The 18,889-nt window shown below is 40.6% G+C and overlaps 1 protein-coding gene across 1 annotated transcript in view; it reads right to left on the bottom strand.

The window, feature by feature from the left end:
* The window catches only part of LOC126347864 (uncharacterized), a 124,185-nt gene extending 106,847 nt beyond the window's left edge, over positions 1-17,338 (bottom strand). Inside the window, exon 1 of the mRNA XM_050002308.1 lies at positions 17,138-17,338. Coding sequence (XP_049858265.1) covers positions 17,138-17,147 — 10 coding nt within the window. The 5' untranslated portion in view covers positions 17,148-17,338. The remainder of the gene's footprint in view (positions 1-17,137) is intronic.
* Between the last annotated feature and the right edge of the window lie 1,551 nt (positions 17,339-18,889).

Here is an 18,889-nt window from a genome sequence, read left to right as displayed (position 1 = left end):
AGCGATTGCTGTGCGAATGGAGCTAATACAAATCAAGTGTGAAAGGGTTTTTGCGTCTTGAGTGATGTTTAATATGTTGGTGAGATAATCAGAGTGCATAAGATCTGTTAGTCCTTAGATTAGTGTAGTGAAATTCTATTAAACGTTGGCTTCCACATGTTAACGGAAATATTGTAAAAGGATTTGAGTACATTTTGCTGCTTATGCGACGTTATATTAGGAGGACAAAACCTCCCAGTAAACTGAGGTTGTCCCAGTTTTTCATCGAACATATGGAGTCCGTTTCAGGGAGCTCGAAAGTCCCGGTATTCAGGTTTAAATATAATTTAGAGATTTCGCTCGCTTTAAACGGAATACAACTCTACAAATTAGACAGTTTAGCTTATTTCCCTAACCTCAATAGTCCAACAGTAATCACAATATAAATATCAATATTGTTACACTGAAATAATAATCTATTTTGAGCGGTAGTTGTATTGTTGCAAGAATTCCAGGCCTTGCAACTTGAGAGATTTATAAAAAATGGCCGATTGTCGCGCCACTTACCACATCATTCTCAGCATAGTCTGGTTGTCGATTTTATGTCAGACAAGCTCTACTGTTGGCTTCTTTTATTATTTGTATTGTTGCAACTGAGTTCACAACGCATTGCCAATACATGCCCGCAAGTTCAGCGACAGTTACTGTAAGGAGTGGAATTTAATTAAAGAAAGTTCGATTTGATCATGAAACAGGGCAGATGGCGCTCTTCTTTAACCATTTTCAAGTTCAGGTTTCCCAGAATTTTTGTGATCCTCTCCAGTGAGTCAAGAAAACATGTAACCATTCACACAGCCTCTCTTTCTATACATTCAGTTTCCCCAATTAATCCTATTTGGGACAGGCTCCACACCACTGAGAAATGTTCTAGGATGGTCAATGAGTGTTTTGCATGCAGAAATAACACTTTTTGCGAATGGTAGTAGCATTATAATTTTTTTCAAAGAATTGTAAAGTACTTCTCTGAAACTGGACTCTCCCAGGAAACATATAAGAACCTATATCTCATTTTGTGTAACAAACAGAGTCATACTAACAATTTATGTAGCACATGAAGAGGAGTCAGTAAATAGGGTGGAATAATCGAAATGTTTGGGTGTTCATATTGATGAAAACTTGAACTGGAAGAAGCATTTTACTGAGCTTCCCAAAGACAAGGTCAGCTACTTTTGCTCTCCCTATAACTGCTAGTCTTACAAATAATGAATGAACCTCCTGATTCACTTTTTTTTCAAATTAACATGTGATAATTTTTTGGAGTACCTCTTCACTTTAGAAATAATTCGTCATTAATGGTCCTTAGCAATTTGAGAAGAATGGTGATGTCCATAAATACAGCAATATAGGAAAAACTGATTTTTATTGCCCATTACTAAAATGGCCAGTGGCACAGAAAGGAGTTCAATACTCAGCAACAAATATAACATAAAATATCTGCAAGGTCGCAAGGCAAGTTTTAAATATAACCTAAAACAATTTTACCTGGACAACTTGTTCTATTCTATAGACTAATTTCTCTTTAAGAAATGGTAGTCTGTAGGACAAAAAAATAATTATATGATGATATGATATGATGAGACGTACATTAATGTTAACACTAAGCACATGTAGGTGGCATATCAAATAAACTGATCTGTTCCATATCATTTCAATAAACAGAAGTTCATGTAATCTATGGAACATGTAACAGCTTGTAGACTGACTGCATTTTCCCAGAATCCTGCCAATGAATCGAAGTTTGCCAACTGCTTCACATACGGTTACAGGAGTCTCAGACATGGTAATTCGATGTCTCTATAGGCCCCTCGCTCAGCAGCTGTTGTGGCTGAGCACCTGAACGATAATTTGGAAAATATTTCGAGTATATTTCCCCACCATGTTATATTTCTGGGTGGAAATTTTAATTTGCCGGATATGGACTAGGAGACTCAAACGTTCATAGCAGGTGGCAGGGACAAAGAAACCAGTGAAATTTTTTAAAGTATTTTATTTGAAAACTACCTTGAGCAGTTAGAGAATCGACTCATGGCGATAACATATTAGACCTTCTGGTGACAAACTGACCCGAACTATATGAAACGGTTAACAGGGAATCAGCGATCATAAAGTGGTTACTGCATCGATGATTTCGGCCATAAGTGGAAATATTAAAAAAGGTAGGAAGATTTTTCTGTTTATCAAAAGTGACAAAAAGCAGATTACAGAGTACCTGACGGCTCAACACAAAAGTTTTGTCTCAAGTACAGATAGTGTTGAGGATCAGTGGACAAAGTTCAAAACCATCGTACAACATGCGTTAGATGAGTATGTGCCAAGCAAGATCGTAAGAGATGGAAAAGAGCCACCGTGGTACAATAACCGAGTTAGAAAACTGCTGCGTAAGCAAAGGGGACTTCACAGCGGACATAAACATAGCCAAAGCCTTGCAGGCAAAAAGAAAAATTCGCGAAGTGAAATGTAGTGTGAGGAGGGCTATTCGAAAGGCATTCAATGAATTCGAAAGTAAAGTTCTATGTTCTAACTTGGCAGAAAATCCTAAGAAATTTTGGTGTTATGTCAAAGCGGTAGGTGGATCAAAACAAAATGTCCAGACACTCTGTGATCAAAATGGTACTGAAACAGATGATGACAGACTAAAGGGCGAAATATTAAATGTCTTTTTCCAAAGCTGTTTCACAGAGGAAGACTGCACTGTAGTTCCTTCTCTACATTGTCGCACAGATGAAAGAATGGTAGATATCGAAATAGATGACAGGGGGATAGAGAAACAATTAAAATCGCTCAAAAGAGGAAAGGCCTATGGACCTGGTGAGACACCAGTTCGATTTTACTCAGAGTACGTGAAGGAACTTGCCCCCCTTCGTGCAGCGGTGTACCGTAGATCTCTAGAAGAACGTAGCGTTCCGAAGGATTGGGATAGGGCACGGGTTATCCCCGTTTTCAAGAAGGGACGTCGAACAGATGTGCACAACTATATCTCTGACGTCGATCAGTTGTAGAATTTTGGAGCACGTATTATGTTCGTGTATAATGACTTTTCTGGAGACTAGGAATATACTCTGTATGAATCAGCATGGATTTCGAAAAAGACGATCGTGTGAAACCCAACTCGCGCTATTCGTCCACGAGACTCAGAGGGCCATAGACATGGGTTTACAGGTAGATGCCGTTTTTCTTGACTTCCGCAAGGCGTTCGATACAGTTCCCCACAGTCGTTTAATGAACAAAGTAAAAGCCTATGGACTATCAGACCAATTGTGTGATTGGATTGAAGAGTTCCTAGATAACAGAACGCACCATGTCATTCTCAATGGAGAGAAGTCTTCCGAAGTAAGAGTGATTTCAGGGGTGCCACAGGGGAGTGTCATAGGACCGTTGCTATTCACAATATACATAAATGACCTTGTGGATGACGACGGAAGTTCACTGAGGCTTTTTGCGGATGATGCTGTGGTATATCGAGAGGTTGTAACAATGGAAAATTGTACTGAAATGCAGGAGGATCTGCAGCGAATTGACACATGGTGGAGGGAATGGCTATTGAATCTCAATGTAGACAAGTGTAATGTGCTGCGAATACATAGAAAGAAAGGTCCCTAATCATTTAGCAGTTAATTCCATAAATTATCTGGGAGTACATATTAGGAGTGATTTAAAATGGAATGATCATATAAAGTTGATCGTCGGTAAACCAGATGCCAGAATGAGATTCACTGGAAGAATCCTAAGGAAATGCAATCCGAAAACAAAGGAAGTAGGTTACAGTACGCTTGTTCGCCCATTGCTTGAATACTGCTCAGCAGTGTGGGATCCGTACCAGATAGGGTTGATAGAAGAGATAGAGAAGGTCCAACGGAGAGCAGCGCACTTCGTTACAGGATCATTTAGTAATCACGAAAGCGTTACGGAGATGATAAATAAACACCAGTGGAAGACTCTGCAGGAGAGACGCTCAGTAGCTCGGTACAGGCTTTTGTTAAAGTTTCGAGAACATACCTTCACGGAGGAGTCAAGCAGTATATTGCTCCCTCCTACGTATATCTCCCAAAGAGACCATGAGGATAAAATCAGAGAGATTAGAGTCCACACAGAGGCATACCGATAATCCTTCTTTCCACGAACTATACGAGACTGGAATAGAAGGGAGAACGGATAAAGGTACTCAAGCTACCCTCCGCCACACACCGCCAGGTGGCTTGCGGAGTATGGATGTAGATGTAGAATCCTGGGATGGGACCTGTGTGATGCAGGCTTGTATCTGCAGCTCACCATGTCTACACTATACATGTGTACATCCATCACTCAGATACAGACTCAACCTACTTTCATTACTGAAGACAACAGAATGCCATTCTACTCTCCAGTCTATTTTTTCACGACACCAGCGTGTCCATGCTTGACAGTGGCATAGTGTCAGTGGTAGATGGGGTAGAGGCACACATAAATCAGATGATTCCCAATGGTCATCGGTAACACAGCAAGTGCAACATGTGCCCAGATTTTGTTACTGGATAATGTTCAGTCACCCACCGTTGCTCACACAATGTGACGATCTTGATGTGTGTCTGTACTACAAGGTGTGATTGGGAAGTTTTAAGAATGGGTTCGTTACTGCTTACTGGTTTGGCAGGTAGGTACACCGAGGGTGGGGAGTGAGTCATTGCCTTGTCCTTGAACGTCGTCAGACAGGAAACTGTGTTTCCTTTATTCAGCTCATTGTGGCAGCTGGGTGAGTGCAGGTCTGTTAGGGCTTGTTGCCAGATTCTGTCTGTGTGAAAATGGATGTAAAAATGGAGCAACACATTTGTGTGAAATTTTGTTTTAAAACTGGGAAATTAGCTTCTGAGACTTACGAACTGCTAAAAACAGTTTTTGGAGATAATTCTATGAGCCAGTCAAATGTTTTTGTCGGGTTCAACAGATTTCAATTGGCCACGAATCACTTGAAGATGAACCACAACCGCCATATTCCCCTGATTTGCCCCTGAGAACTTCTACCTGTTTCCTAAACTGAAATTTTCACTGAAAGGGAAGCGATTTGACTCGATTGAAGACATCCAGGCAAATATGGAGAGCGTCCTTAACACATTTCAGAAAAAAAATTCCAGGAATGTTTCTTAAAGTGGAAACACCATTGGAGTCGGCGTGTTCAGTCAGAAGGGGATTATTTTGAAGGAGATGCATCATAGTAGCATGTGAGTACCACCATTGTACAATTACAAGCCCATTCTTAAGCCTTTCCAGTCACACCTCGTATGTGCACATTCAGAACAATGTATACAGGTGTAGGGATGTTCCACAGACTAGTGTGTAAAGCAACGAGGCAGCACAGATACATTGTGGCCAACTGGTGCAGCAATCCATCGATACATTCATCCAGCTTCCTAGTGGGTCTACGATGCGATCCTATTCAAATGGCCGAACCTGTTCGACAAGAGTACATATTCGTTGGAGGAGCATTGTAGCCTAGAATTAATGTTGCAAATACTGTTCAACTCAGCGCAGTTATTGCCCTTTAAGTCAAACACTGTCAAACCACAGGATGCACAGACATGTGTCCTGAGCGCCATGTGTTTGTCAATGAGCGTAACAGATGAGTCATGAATCACTGACACTATATCCCCCCCCCCCCCCCCCCCCCAAAGTATTCACATGTTATACCCTGGTGCCATTGAACACAGTCATTGAGGGTGTTGCATATTTTTCCTGGCAATGTATATTGGTTATCTGATGCCGTCTGTCTAACCATGGCTGGTTAATGAGGTAGCCCTGGTAACAAATGGCAATCAATCATACCAACAAGGATTAGGAGCATCTGTTGCCAAATTTTCACTCCGTTTCACGTCTATTGAGCAAATGACATTAACGCAACACTGAGCTTTCTGCTGACACAGGATAGCGTGCTGCTAGGTGTCCTTGCGCACCCACTTACTGCTGGCAAGTTTTTTGTTATGCATCCATCCACTTAAGTTTCCTTTGGGCAACGTTTCTCAAGGTATTACTATTTTTGCAGATGTTAGTGTTGATAATCGCCGATTACGCAGTTGAAGCAACGACGATTAATAAAGTAGAAAGGAAAAACAAAACTGACAGAAAGATTTGTGAATTCAATACACTAGATAATTAGGCAACCCAGTCGTGTTATGTATTAATCACCTCACAAAGATTAGCAACCTCAAACATGTTGCAGCTGATCCAGTTATACAATAAATCTGATAAAAACTGCACAATGATCCAGTGGGATCTTGGTAACATTTCAAAGTGGTACAACGATTGGCAACGTCCTTTAGATGTTCATAAATGTGTAAGTGTGCACTTAAAAAAACTCAGAAATGTTGTGTATTATCACTACAGTGTCAGAAAGTCACAAATGAAATTTGCTCAAGTATGTAGGATTTATACCAAATAGGATTAACATAGGACACTGAACATGCACAACAAAGATTTAGGGGTAGCGTCTTTGACTAGCAATCAGAACTTTCCACGTATCGGGATAGATTCAAACTACTGCTCAGATTTTTAATTTAAAAAAAAACTCAGTAATGGCGGCCAAAGACTTCTAACAGCTTTATCAAAGATGGTGGAGCAGCCCGACCGACTTTTAGGGCAACTGCTTACCCTTGTGGTGGGATACTGCCCACAACAGAAAGACGAATCAGCAGTGATCAACGACATGAGGATGTAGGATGCAATGGAAAAACACTGCATTAAACGCAGTTAATGTATAGCCACAGGACATGTGGACTGTAATTGAAAAAGTATAAAATGATCTCTCTGTCTGTAAAAGTTTCCGGATGAGTCCACCATTTGATCTCCAGGAGGGGACTACCAGGGGGAGGTGATCATGAGAAAAAGACTGAATAAGCATATGAAAAGGTATCCTTCTACGATCTGGAGTGTGTAATGTCAGAATTCTGATCGTGGAAGGGAAACTATAAAAATTGAACATGGAACTGTAAGAGCTCAATCTTGATATGTGTGGCTCAGTGATGTGAAGTGGAAATAAGATAAGGATTTCTGGTCAGACGAATATAGGGTAGTATCAAGCAAGCAGAAAATGATACGTCAGAAGTAGGATTCGTTATGAATAGGAAGTCAGTACAGAGAGTGAGTTACAGTGAACAGTCCAGTAATAGGGTTGTTCTTCATTGGAATCACCAGTAAACCAACACCAACGTCGACAGTTCGGATATGAGTGCTGATGTCACAAGCAAAAAAAAGAAGAGGTATTGAAAGTATATGAAGATATTGAATGAATAAAGCAGTATGTGCCACTGGATGAAAGACTAATAATCATGGGTGACTGGAAAGCCTTAACGTTCTTCTGTATGTCTCAAGTAAACCAAATTGTACAAGAGAAATGGTGGAAATCTATAAATAAAACAGGAGGATAGAAAAGAGGAAACATCAACGAAAGAAGAGAGAGTGGATGAAAACAAACTTCGAAGAATCCAATTCTTCCTGAGAAAGAATGAGGTGAATAAATTTTATGGAAAGGTGCTGCCCAAAAACTAGCAAAGCAAAGGGTGAAACAGGGAAAATCGTAAGTGAGGGGAAACAGATCTATGAAATATTGTACCGATGTACTGATAAACTCCTCAACTCTAGAATGTTGCCAAGAGATCCCATAGGTGTGTAAGGATTACATTACTCGGACACAAGCACGGCCTACCTACTCTGAAAGAAATGAGAGTTGCTGAAAAGGAACAATAGGTTACCAGGAACAGATAACATTCCAACGGAACAGTTCAAGCAAAGTGGAACTCATTTAAAACAGATTCTCCTAAAACTGGTCATTTCAGTATGGGATGAGGAGAAAATGCCTCCTCATGGGAGAAAATGACTTATTTGCCCTAAAAACAGGAAAGGAGATTTGGTGGAGTATGCCAAATATCGAGGAATCGCGCTGCTAAAATTTGAATAAAAATATTCTGTGACGTACTGTTTGACCGCCTCCTTCCTAGTCTTCAGAGAGATTGGCTCAGTGTGTATTCTTCCCCAGCTAATTAACAACAAATCAGATCTTCATTAAAGGGGAAGCTGCAGAAAAGTCACCTAAATGTGGGATAGGTAGGCATCACGTCTTCATAAACTTGTTAAGGCTTGCGGGAATAACAATGAATGAGGTGCACAGTAGTATCAGAGCTAGAGGAATGCCGTCTGATCCACTAGATGTACAAGATGGTACGAGGCAAGGAACTGCGAAGGTGTGTCTCCTTTTTAATGTTGCCTTGAATAAGATAACGAGGGACCCAAAACCTGTTGAGCAGGGGAACAATCTGTTACAAATCTGTACAGATATTCGTTTATGGCCATGACATACGTACCTGTATAGCCAACAGGAACTGGGAAGATAATGTAGGAGACGTTAATCACACTTGAGCAGGCCAGTAGGAATACGGGAAAGAATATCAACCAACAGAAAACAAAATATATGGCTAGTGGGGAAGAACGCAAGGAGAACATGTCGCCTTCAGTAACAATAGGTAATTATAATTTTAGGAGAGTTGAGCAGTTTTTATATCTGGGATCGACAACCACCAATCAAATGATACCTCTCATGAACATCAACAGAGATTAATAGCAGTCAACAGAACCTATTTTGCGTTAAAAAACTGTTTTCTCAACGCTGATAACTCATATCGCCTACGGTGAAATTATAAACAAGGGCTTCAACATTAAAATCACAATGGGAATTCCACTGTCAAACGCAGAGGAGAGAACAGATAGGTGGAAAGGATGTATTGAAAGCCTCTGTTATAGGAAAGAACTGTCTGATGACGTGATAGAGAAAAAATAGGAAAGGATATGAAGACACAGTTTAACAGAGCTGTATAGGACTTGGAATCAAATAAGGCAGAAGCGATACATTTCTAAAATCTTGAAGGGAAGCGGCAACGAAAAGACTATTCGAGCTGGCGTGCAGTATCTATGAGAAAGGAGAAATACTACTAGACTTTCGGAAAAATGTCATCCACACAATCCGTAAGATAGCAACGGCAGATGTATGCGAGAACTGACGCACTGTCAGCCAAACAGCTCATTGCATGCAAGTTGTTAACAAGAACAATATACAGAAGAATGGAATGCAACACATAATCTGTTAGGCAGCAATCGCACTGGCTTTAGGAAAGGCAAAGACACCATAGAGGCAATTCTGAGGTTGCGTTTAAAATTGGAAGGAAGACTTTAAAAAAACCAAGACACTTTATAGGATTTGTCGATCTATAAAATTGTGTTAGACGTTGTGCAATGGTACAAGATGTTCGAAATTCTGATTAAAACAGAAGTAAACTGTAGGGGAAGAAGCGTTATGTACAATAAATACAAGAACTAAGAGGAAACATTAAGAATGCGGGACCAAGAATGAAATTCTTGGATTAAAAAGGGTATAAAACAGCGATGCAAACTTTCGCCCATACTATTCAATGTATACATCGAAGGAGCAGTGACGGAAACAAAAGAAAGTTTAAGGAGTGGCATTAGGATCCAGGCTGAAAGGATATCAATGATAAGATTTGTTCATGACATTTCGATCATCATTGAAAGGAATTACAGGATGTGTTGAATGGAAGGGTACAATGAATACTGAATATGTACTAAGAGTAAACCAAAGAAACACGAAAATTGTGAGAAGTTGCAGAAATAACATTAACGATGAAATTAATATAAAAATTGAGGTGGGCATTGTTAAGGAATCCTGCTACCTTGGAGGAAAAATAAGACTTGACGAGCGAAGTATAGAGGACATAAAAAGTACAGTCACAGGCAAATAGGACATTCCTGGCCATAAAAGTTTATTAATATCAAACATAGGTCATGACTAGAGGAAAAAGACTACGTTTGGAGTACAGCATTGCATGGTAGTGAATCATGGATCTGGTTAAACTGGAAAAGAAGAGAATCGAAGGGTTTGAGATGTGGTACAATAGACGTATACTGAAAATTAGGCGGATTGATAAGACAAGGAATGAAAAGATTCTCCATAGAATCGATCAAGAAAGGAACATCCGGAAAACTTGACTAGAAGAGGGGACTGGATGATAGAACATGTGTTAAGATTTTAGGGAATAACTCCCATGGTACTAAATGAGAATGTAGAGGGTAAAAACTGCAGTGGAAAGCTGAGACTGGAATATATCCAACAAATAACTGAGTATGTACGGTGCAAGTGCTATTCCGAGGTGAGGAGATTGGCGGAAAAGGAAAGGAATTCGTGGTGTGCCGCAATAAATCAGTTATAAGAATGATGAATTAAAAAGAAAGGACAGGACGAATGGTCACAGGTTTGTTTGACTCCCGGAAGAGTGTCACGGATATTCTGAAAATCGTTAACAGCCAGATGCTTGGATATAAACTGCAACCATCCCGCGAAACAGTACTTACAACGTTTCAAGAACCAGTATTAAGCGAGCAGTCCAGGAGCTCTCTACAGTCCGTACGAATACGCGACTGGAACCATGGGCGTACCCAGCGAGGGCAGGGGGTGCAGCTGCCCCCCTCCCGCTAGAAGATATTCGCAGTTTTTTTACTACATTACTGTTTTATTTAATAAGAAATGGTGCATGTTTTCTCGGATTGTACAAGTGCATTCTTGTATTTAAAATGTTTATTAAAAGTAGTTTTTCACTGGTTTACTGTTTTATTTAATAAGAAGTGCTGTATATTGTCTCGAGTCCTTGTTCCCTGAGACTAGTATGACCTGCCCCCTCTAGTTCAGATCCTTAATGTATACTACATTGGGAAGTACTCTCTGCCTTACACTTCACAGTGATTTGCGAAGTGCAAGTACGGAGGCTGGACAAAAGTATGAGGACACCGCGAGAGATGTATGGCTGAACATAACTGTAGATGCTAGCCTAGCGGGTAGGTTGCGCTGTTGTATTTAACAACGAACAGCAGCCATGCAGTGTCGTCAATACGTTTCAAGTGTCAGTCATGGTCACCACGGTGTTCTGCGTAGTTGTGAGTGCATTATGTCGGAGCTAACCGAATTCGAACGGGGGCAGATTGTTGATGCTCGTATGGTAGGTGCTTCCGTAAACAAGGTAGCTGAAGTGTTGGTGTGTCAAGAGGTAATTACCGTATCGAAGATTTATACTGCATACGGGGTAAACCGAAAAAGCATCATCCGCTTAGTCACATCGCGGGTGAAAGTGTGTGTCGAGTGATCATGGCGGACGAACATTGAAGAGAATTGTGACGAAAAATAAGATGATGAAAGCTGCAAAAGTCAGTGCAGAGATGAGTAACCCTGACGTGACCCCTGTCGGCAGCAGAACAACACGAAGGGAGCTCCATAAGCAGGGAACTGCACAGAGAACTGGAAATCCAAAACTCATCAATGATTTCAAATGCCTGTAAGAAGAAAACGTGCTGCCGAAGCCATTAAACCTTTTTCCGTCTTCTGGCCGAGTTTATTCCAGAGAGCGCAACATGGCGGGATGATGTGGGCAGACATATCATGGTATTTCATGGACCCTAGGATTACCCTGGAAGGTGCATTACTGCCAAGGATTATGGACCATTTTGGATGACCAGACCCATCTCATGATACATCGAATGTTCCACATTGGTGGTGCTGTGTACCAGGAAGACAGGGCCTCCTGTTCATAGAGCTGCCATCCTCCAGGACTGGTTTTCGAGCACGAGGCTGAATTGCAGCGTCTCCTTGGCTACCACAGTCAACAGTTTTCATTATTATTTGAGCCTTTATGGTCTGTTTTGGAGTGAGGGTTACGCACTCGCCACCCACTTCCATCATTGTTGCTTGAACTTGTCACTATTTTCCTGGAAGAATGTTAAAAGAATCTCTTAAAAAACATACAGGACGGGTTTTTATGTGTTTCGAGACGACTGGAAGCTGATCGAACGTCAACACGTTTCCAGTGCCGTATTAGGCATGGTAATGTGTGGAGTTTTTGGTTTTTCCATATTTTTGTGCACTCCCTTTACAGCCAGATACATAAAAAAGTTATAAATCAGAATGTGTACTTTGTATGGATTGGATATCAGCTACATTAATGGCTGCGGTGTGGAATTTTTTAAAGGTATTGTTTCTTCATTGTGATGATGTTTTAGTTGTTTTTAACAGTTATACTGGATGCTTTAGAGTTATTACGACTGCAGTACTACTTTCGCAAAGTTATTTGACTTGAGAAGTACTTCTACTGTAACGTGACGAGTATTCTCCATTTGATGTAGTATTATACACACATACACACACACAAAAATTTGGATCAGCTCGCTTCCGGAACATGTTCAGAAAATTGGAATAGAGATCAACATAAACAACATTTCCGCCCTTTTGTATTGCTCATGAAAACCACACATTGCATGTTGTACCACCATACAGCGAGACCTTCAGAGGTGGTGGTCCAGATTGTTGTATACACCGGTACCTCTAATGCTCAGTAGGACGTCCTCATGCATTGGTGCATGCCTGTATTAGTTGTGGCATACTATCTACACGTTCATCAAGGTACTGTTGGTCCACATTGTCCCACTCCTCAACAGTGATTCGGTATAGATCCCTCAGAATGGATGGTGGGCCACGTCGTCCATAAACAACCCTTTTCAATCTATCCCAGGCATGTTCGATAGAATTCAAGTCTGGAGTACATGCAGGCCACTCTAGTCGCGCGATGTTGTTATCGTGAAGGAAGTCATTCACAAGATGTGCACAAGGCAGGCGCGAATTGTCGTCCATGAACACGAATACCTCGTCAGTATGCTGCTGATACGGTTGCACTCTCGGTCGGAGGATGGCATTCACGTATTGTACAGTGGTTACGGCGCCTTCCGAGACCACCAGGGGCGTACGTCGGTCCCACATAATGCCACCCCAAAACAGCAGGGAATCTCCACCCTGCTGCACCAGGTGGACAGTGTGTCTAAAGCGTTCAGCCTGACCGGGTTGCCCCCAAATACGTCTGCGACGATTGTCTGGTTGAAGGCATAGGTGATACTCAACGGTGAAAAGAACGTGACACCAATCCTGATCGGTCCATTCAGCATGTTGTTGGGTCCATCTCTACTGCGCTGCATGGTGTCGTGGTTGCAAAGATGGACCTCGCTATTGATCTCGGGAATGAAGTTGCGCATCATGCAGCCTACTGCGCACAGTTTGAGTTCTAACAAGACGTCCTGTGACTGCACGAAAAACATTATTCGACATGGTGGCGTGGCTGTCAGGGGCTCCTCCGAGCCATAATCTATAGGTAGCGGTCATCCAATGCAGTAGTAACCCTTGGGCGTCTGAGCGAGGCATGCCATCGACAGTTCCTATCTCTCTGTATCACCTCTATCTCCGAACAACATCGCTTTGGTTCACTCCGAGACGCCTGGACACTTCCATTGTTGAGAGCCCTTCCTGGCACAAAGTAACAATGCGGACGCGATAAAACCGCGTATTGACCGTCTCGGCGTGGTTGAACTACAGACAACACGATACGTGTACCTCATTCCTGGTGGAATCACTGGCACTGATCGGCTGTCGGACCCTCTCCGTCTAATAGGCGCTGCTCATGCATGGTTGTTTACATCTTTGCGCGGGTTTAGTGACATCTCTGAACAGTCAAAGGAACTGTGTCTGTGATATAATATCCACAGTCAAAGTTTATCTTCAAGAGTTCTGGGAACCGGGGTGATGCAAAACTTGATGTGTGTAAAATTAAAACAATTGCTACTGGCAATACAGCAGAAACTACGCCTGTGTTGCATGCAAAAGAAAGGGATACAGCAAGTTCCCAATCATGCGGTATGAGTGCGGATTAGCTGGTTTGCCGATTATCAGTGCACAGCTCGGCGACTTTTTTTTTAAAAAAAATATTTTCTTAAAGTTAAATTTTTTAATTAAAATTTTTTTAATTTTAATTTTAAGTTTATTTTATTTTTTTAATTTTAATTTTAAGTTTATTGTATTTTTTTTAAATTTATTTTTTTAATTAATTGTTTTTTAAATAAAACAAACTGAACCTGTCATATTTAGAACGAATAATTTCGTTTAGAATACACTTTTATCATTATGACTCATTCTACCACACATACCAGCTGTCTTAAATGCATTTATGTGTTGTTAGAATATACAAAATTCGTTTGACTATATCGATGCTTTGACTCTACAGAAAATTCGAACTGTTGTCAGGAAAACAGTGAATGAATAAAGAAACAGAAAAAATCATGATTACTTTTGAGAAGTGAAATGAAAGGACGTGGTACTAAATACAGCGTGTTTTATGTGAAATTTTGTAAGTTCCATTTCCCGGCTCCGCACTCTTCTCACATGACATCCTGAAAGCCACATAATAATGCAGTCAGGTAGATGCAGTATTTCTCGATTTCCGATAAGCATTTGGCTCAGTACCACTCCTACGCTTTTTATCAAAAGTACGGCCATACGGGGTATCAGGCGAAATTTGTGACTGGACTGTGGATTTCTTGGTAGGGAGGACGCAGCGTGTTTTCTTGGATAGAGAGTCAGTTACAAATGTAGAAGTAACTTCGGCTGTACCCCAGGAAAGTGTGTTGGGTCCCTTCCCATTCATGTTAAACCTAGCAATAGCAAAGAGTTTTCCATAACGCGTATTACTGTGCGGTGGGGGGGGGGGGGGGGAGGTTACTTTACAACAACCACAAAAAATATTTAAAAATTACTAGTTTAGTTAACTGTTGTTGACTTTTATTCACGATATCCCTTTTTAAAGATATTCCGATGTTTAAGAAGGGTCCTGAACCTGAAAATATGAATATGACATTTTTTTGTGAGAAGTCGCATCCACTAATGAGACTAAAATTCTTGGGTTAAATTTTGCTGAAAAATTTAAAATAACGGCGAAATCTGGTAGAAGAAATTATTGAAAACAATAAACATTTTGAAAAAGTTTTGAGAATTGTGTACCTGACTGGATTGCAAAATTTTCAAAAGGTGGAAATAAGACACCCCTTCCCCTCCCTCCCCTTCGTATTGCGAAGGTTAATGATCTTGCGCACAACATTAAGAGTAAACTCAGGATTTTCGCAGATGATGCTGTTATCTACAGTGAAGTACAGTGTGAGCAAAGCTGCACAATCCCTTAGATAAGATTTCAGAGTGATACAAATATTGGCAACTCACTTTAAATGTTCACCAATGTGAAAGTGTGCACTTCACAAAGCGAGAAAGCACAGTATTCTATGAATATATGTCAGCGAGTCACAAATAGAATCAGTAAACTCGTACAAATACCTGGAACTTTGTAGGGACATGAAATGGAATGACTTCGGTTTATCGGTGGAATACCAGGGAAGTGCAATCAGACTAAAAAGGAGATTCCTTACAAGTCACAAGTGCGATCCATCCAGACTATATGTGTGGGACCAGTTCCAATTGGTCAAGCAGAACGTATACAGAGAAGGGCAGCATGAATGGCCAGATGTTTGTTTGGCTCGTGGGAGAGTGGCGCAGAGATACTGAAGGGACTGAACTAGCAGACTCTTGTAGGTAGACGGAAACTATACAGAGAAAGTCTGCTAACAAAGTTTCTAGAACTGGCTTTGAATGATTACTCTAGGAATATACTACATTACGCATCGCTCCATAATGATTGCGAGGACAAGGGTAGAGTAATTACATCACGCACATAGGCTTTTAAACAATCATTCTTCTGCGCTTCATACGTCAGTGGAACGGGAAAAAGCCCAAATAGCAGGTTTACAGCGACTTACCCTCTTGTCATGGATTTCACAGTGATTCGCGAAGTATAGATGTAGATGTAACAAACTACTATATGCAGCATGTTTCGTTCATAATGCAAATAGTAGAATGAATTTTCCGTCTGCAGCAGAGAATGTGCTGATCTGAAACTTCTTGGCAAATTAAAACTGTGTAGCAGATCGATACCTAAACTTGGGACCTTTGCATTCCGCGAGAAAGTACTCTGCCGACTATCCTTTACTTTTCACTTTCTTACGTTCCTTTGAGCCTTCCATCTCCTTTTATAGCCCATGCTCTCTCCACAAATGCGTCCTATAGCTAGATTGTTATTCAATATTCTTTTTTATCTTTTTCTCCATATAAAATTCTATTCTTTGAGTTGTCCGAAATTAAAGCACAACCTTTGCACAAAATGTAATTTAGAAAGCTCAAAAATATCAAATCAACATTTTCCTAAGCGTAACACGTAATACTCCTCTTCGAAATAGCAACAATAAACTACTTTTCAAAACACAAACGTGATACTTGTTCCAAAACAAACAGCACTCCTCTTCAACAGTAAATGAAAATCCTCCACTACGGCAAACAAGATTCATCTTTTATAACAGTAAAACGTCTCCTCTTTTAAAACATACGTATCTCCTCTTCTGAAATATACAAAACTCCTCTTCTAAAACCAAACAAGACTCTTGTGAAATTAACATTGCTCCTTCTCCCAAACAACGCTCCTTTTGATGTTACAAACCAACCGGGTTTCTCGACTTTGTCTAAAACACACGAATCGCCTGTTTGAGATGAGGTCTTAACGACCGAGACACAGAAGAGCAGAAACAGACCCTTACAGTTTCATTTCCGACAATACTTCTTTCCTACTTTCCCATGGAGTAGAAGTGCTTGCCAAGCTGTAAAGGCGGCTCGTGCGTCATGATTTTATAATTCCGTCAATAAAGTACCTGTCCAGTCAAACACCCACTTTTCAATCTGCCAGGCAGTTTCAAAAGAGCGTACAGCATTCTCTTGCAGCAAAATGCGTATTCTGGATTTTCCGTGACCGCATTCACCCGGATAATCGGCAGTTTGCTTTATTTTGCTCCACTCTATGACAGTTACTACTGTCATCACGCAGAAAAAATACTCTGTATGGCGTAAAGTACTATAAGTCTCCCTCAGCTTAAGGGAGCGTAGGATGTCATTCATCCGCTGAGACACGTCGCAACAATCGGTCGTTTCGTATTAAACAAGTTGCTACAGATCGGAGTAATGAGATTGTTCACTACGCAAGTGCAAGAGCGGCGGGCGTGGCAGGAAAGGATCGCAACAGAACAACGCCCGTCCGAATAAGAGTACTTCTAGCAGCAGACTCCTGCTTCAGTTACTAACTGGGCGAAGCGGCGCGGTACTTACGCTGAGCCATTTTGTCGTCCGCCGCAGTTGGTTAACGAACCGCCTGTCGCCGCTCTTCTCGCAGAACTGCGGTCTTCACAATAGCCGGCAAGCCGAAAGCAAGACACACTGTCTAATCTGTTACAGCCTCTCTCCTTACGTAACACCTCGCCTTGAGTTCTTTCATTACGTCCGGTGCTTGCTGAGTCGTACGACGTTGATAGTGTGACAAACAAGCACTTTTATTTATATTTCACTGCACACATTCAACGCGCCCCCCCCCCCCCCCACCACACACACACACCACACACTCACACACACACACGCACACACACACACACACACACTTTTTCTCTTTTTGTATCTGTCCATCTTCCTTACTTCCTTTTTCTCTGGTTTGGCAATTGCACAGGAGTCATATGAAGGTTCGAGAGTCAATCTCCGATAGGCCTTGGCAGTTACGGGCCTTTAGATTAGATTAGATTAGATTTACTTTCATACCAATTGATCCGTAGTGAGGAGGTCCTCCAGGATGTGGAACATGTCAGAAAAACAACAATACATGACAAATATTTATAACTAAAACAAATAACCTTATGTACCATTCCACAGGTCCCAAGTGGAATGATCGTCATTTTTAATGAACTCTATATGAAAGAGTCATTTTACAAATACTAATGCACTGAATTCAAAATAAAAAAGTTTTATTTATTTATTCATAAGGTAATAAACATGTAATAGAACTACTATAATACTTATTTACAATGAACACATTACTGAACTGAAATGGTGCAGAAGTTAGATTGTACTTAAACACACACACACACACACACACACACACACACACATATTTACAATGAACACATTACAGCACTGAAATTGTGCAGAATATATATATATATATATATATATATATATATATATATATATATATATATATATATATATAAGTTGGTTTTACTGAGAAATTCATCAATGGAGTTGGCCACCAATAAATTCTTTAGGCTTCTCTTAAACTGAATTTCATTGGTTGTTAAGCTTTTTATGGCTGTTGGCAAGTTATTGAAAATGTGTGTTCCTGAATAATGCACACCTTTTTGTACAAGACTAAGTGACTTTAAATCCTTGTCAAGATTATTCTTATTTCTATTATTGATTCCATGAATTGAGCAGTTGGTTTGAAAAAGTGATATATTTTTAATGACAAATTTCATTAAGGAATAAACATATTAGGAAGCAGTAGTTAGTATTCCTAGTTCCCTAAACAGGCTTATTCAGAATGTTCTTGAGTTCCACACCACATATAACTCTTACTGCACGTTTTTGTGCCTGGAAAACTTTAGCTTGGCTTGATGAATTATGCCAAAAAACAAACCCATATGACATTATGGAATGAACTTCTGTCTAGAGGCTAGCTTCAGTGGAAAACTGATCATCTGCAGGCCTCTGGATCTTGTGTTCGTACATTTAATTTTCTGGGTGTATACTGTGAGACACAAGCATTAAAGGAAATAAAGGAGAGTTCGTTAAGAGGAAACAGAAAATTAGAGGTTTGCCACCGACATTGTAGTTCTGTCAGAGATGGCAAAGGACTTGGAAGAACATTTGAACTGGATGGACAATGGCTTAACAACACATGAACCATCAAAAATAATTAATACGCATCATAACTGTCACACAAATTGCTTAAGCTCCAACAAATCGAAAGGCGTGCGTCAGTCTGGTGGGCCCATAGCATTTATTTATTACATATTACGTACATTACTGAACAAT

This window comes from Schistocerca gregaria, chromosome 1 (assembly GCF_023897955.1).
Source record: "Schistocerca gregaria isolate iqSchGreg1 chromosome 1, iqSchGreg1.2, whole genome shotgun sequence".
NCBI classification, from domain to species: domain Eukaryota; kingdom Metazoa; phylum Arthropoda; class Insecta; order Orthoptera; family Acrididae; genus Schistocerca; species Schistocerca gregaria.
Note: the sequence above shows the minus strand (reverse complement) of the source record. Positions and strands in the feature narration are given on the sequence as shown.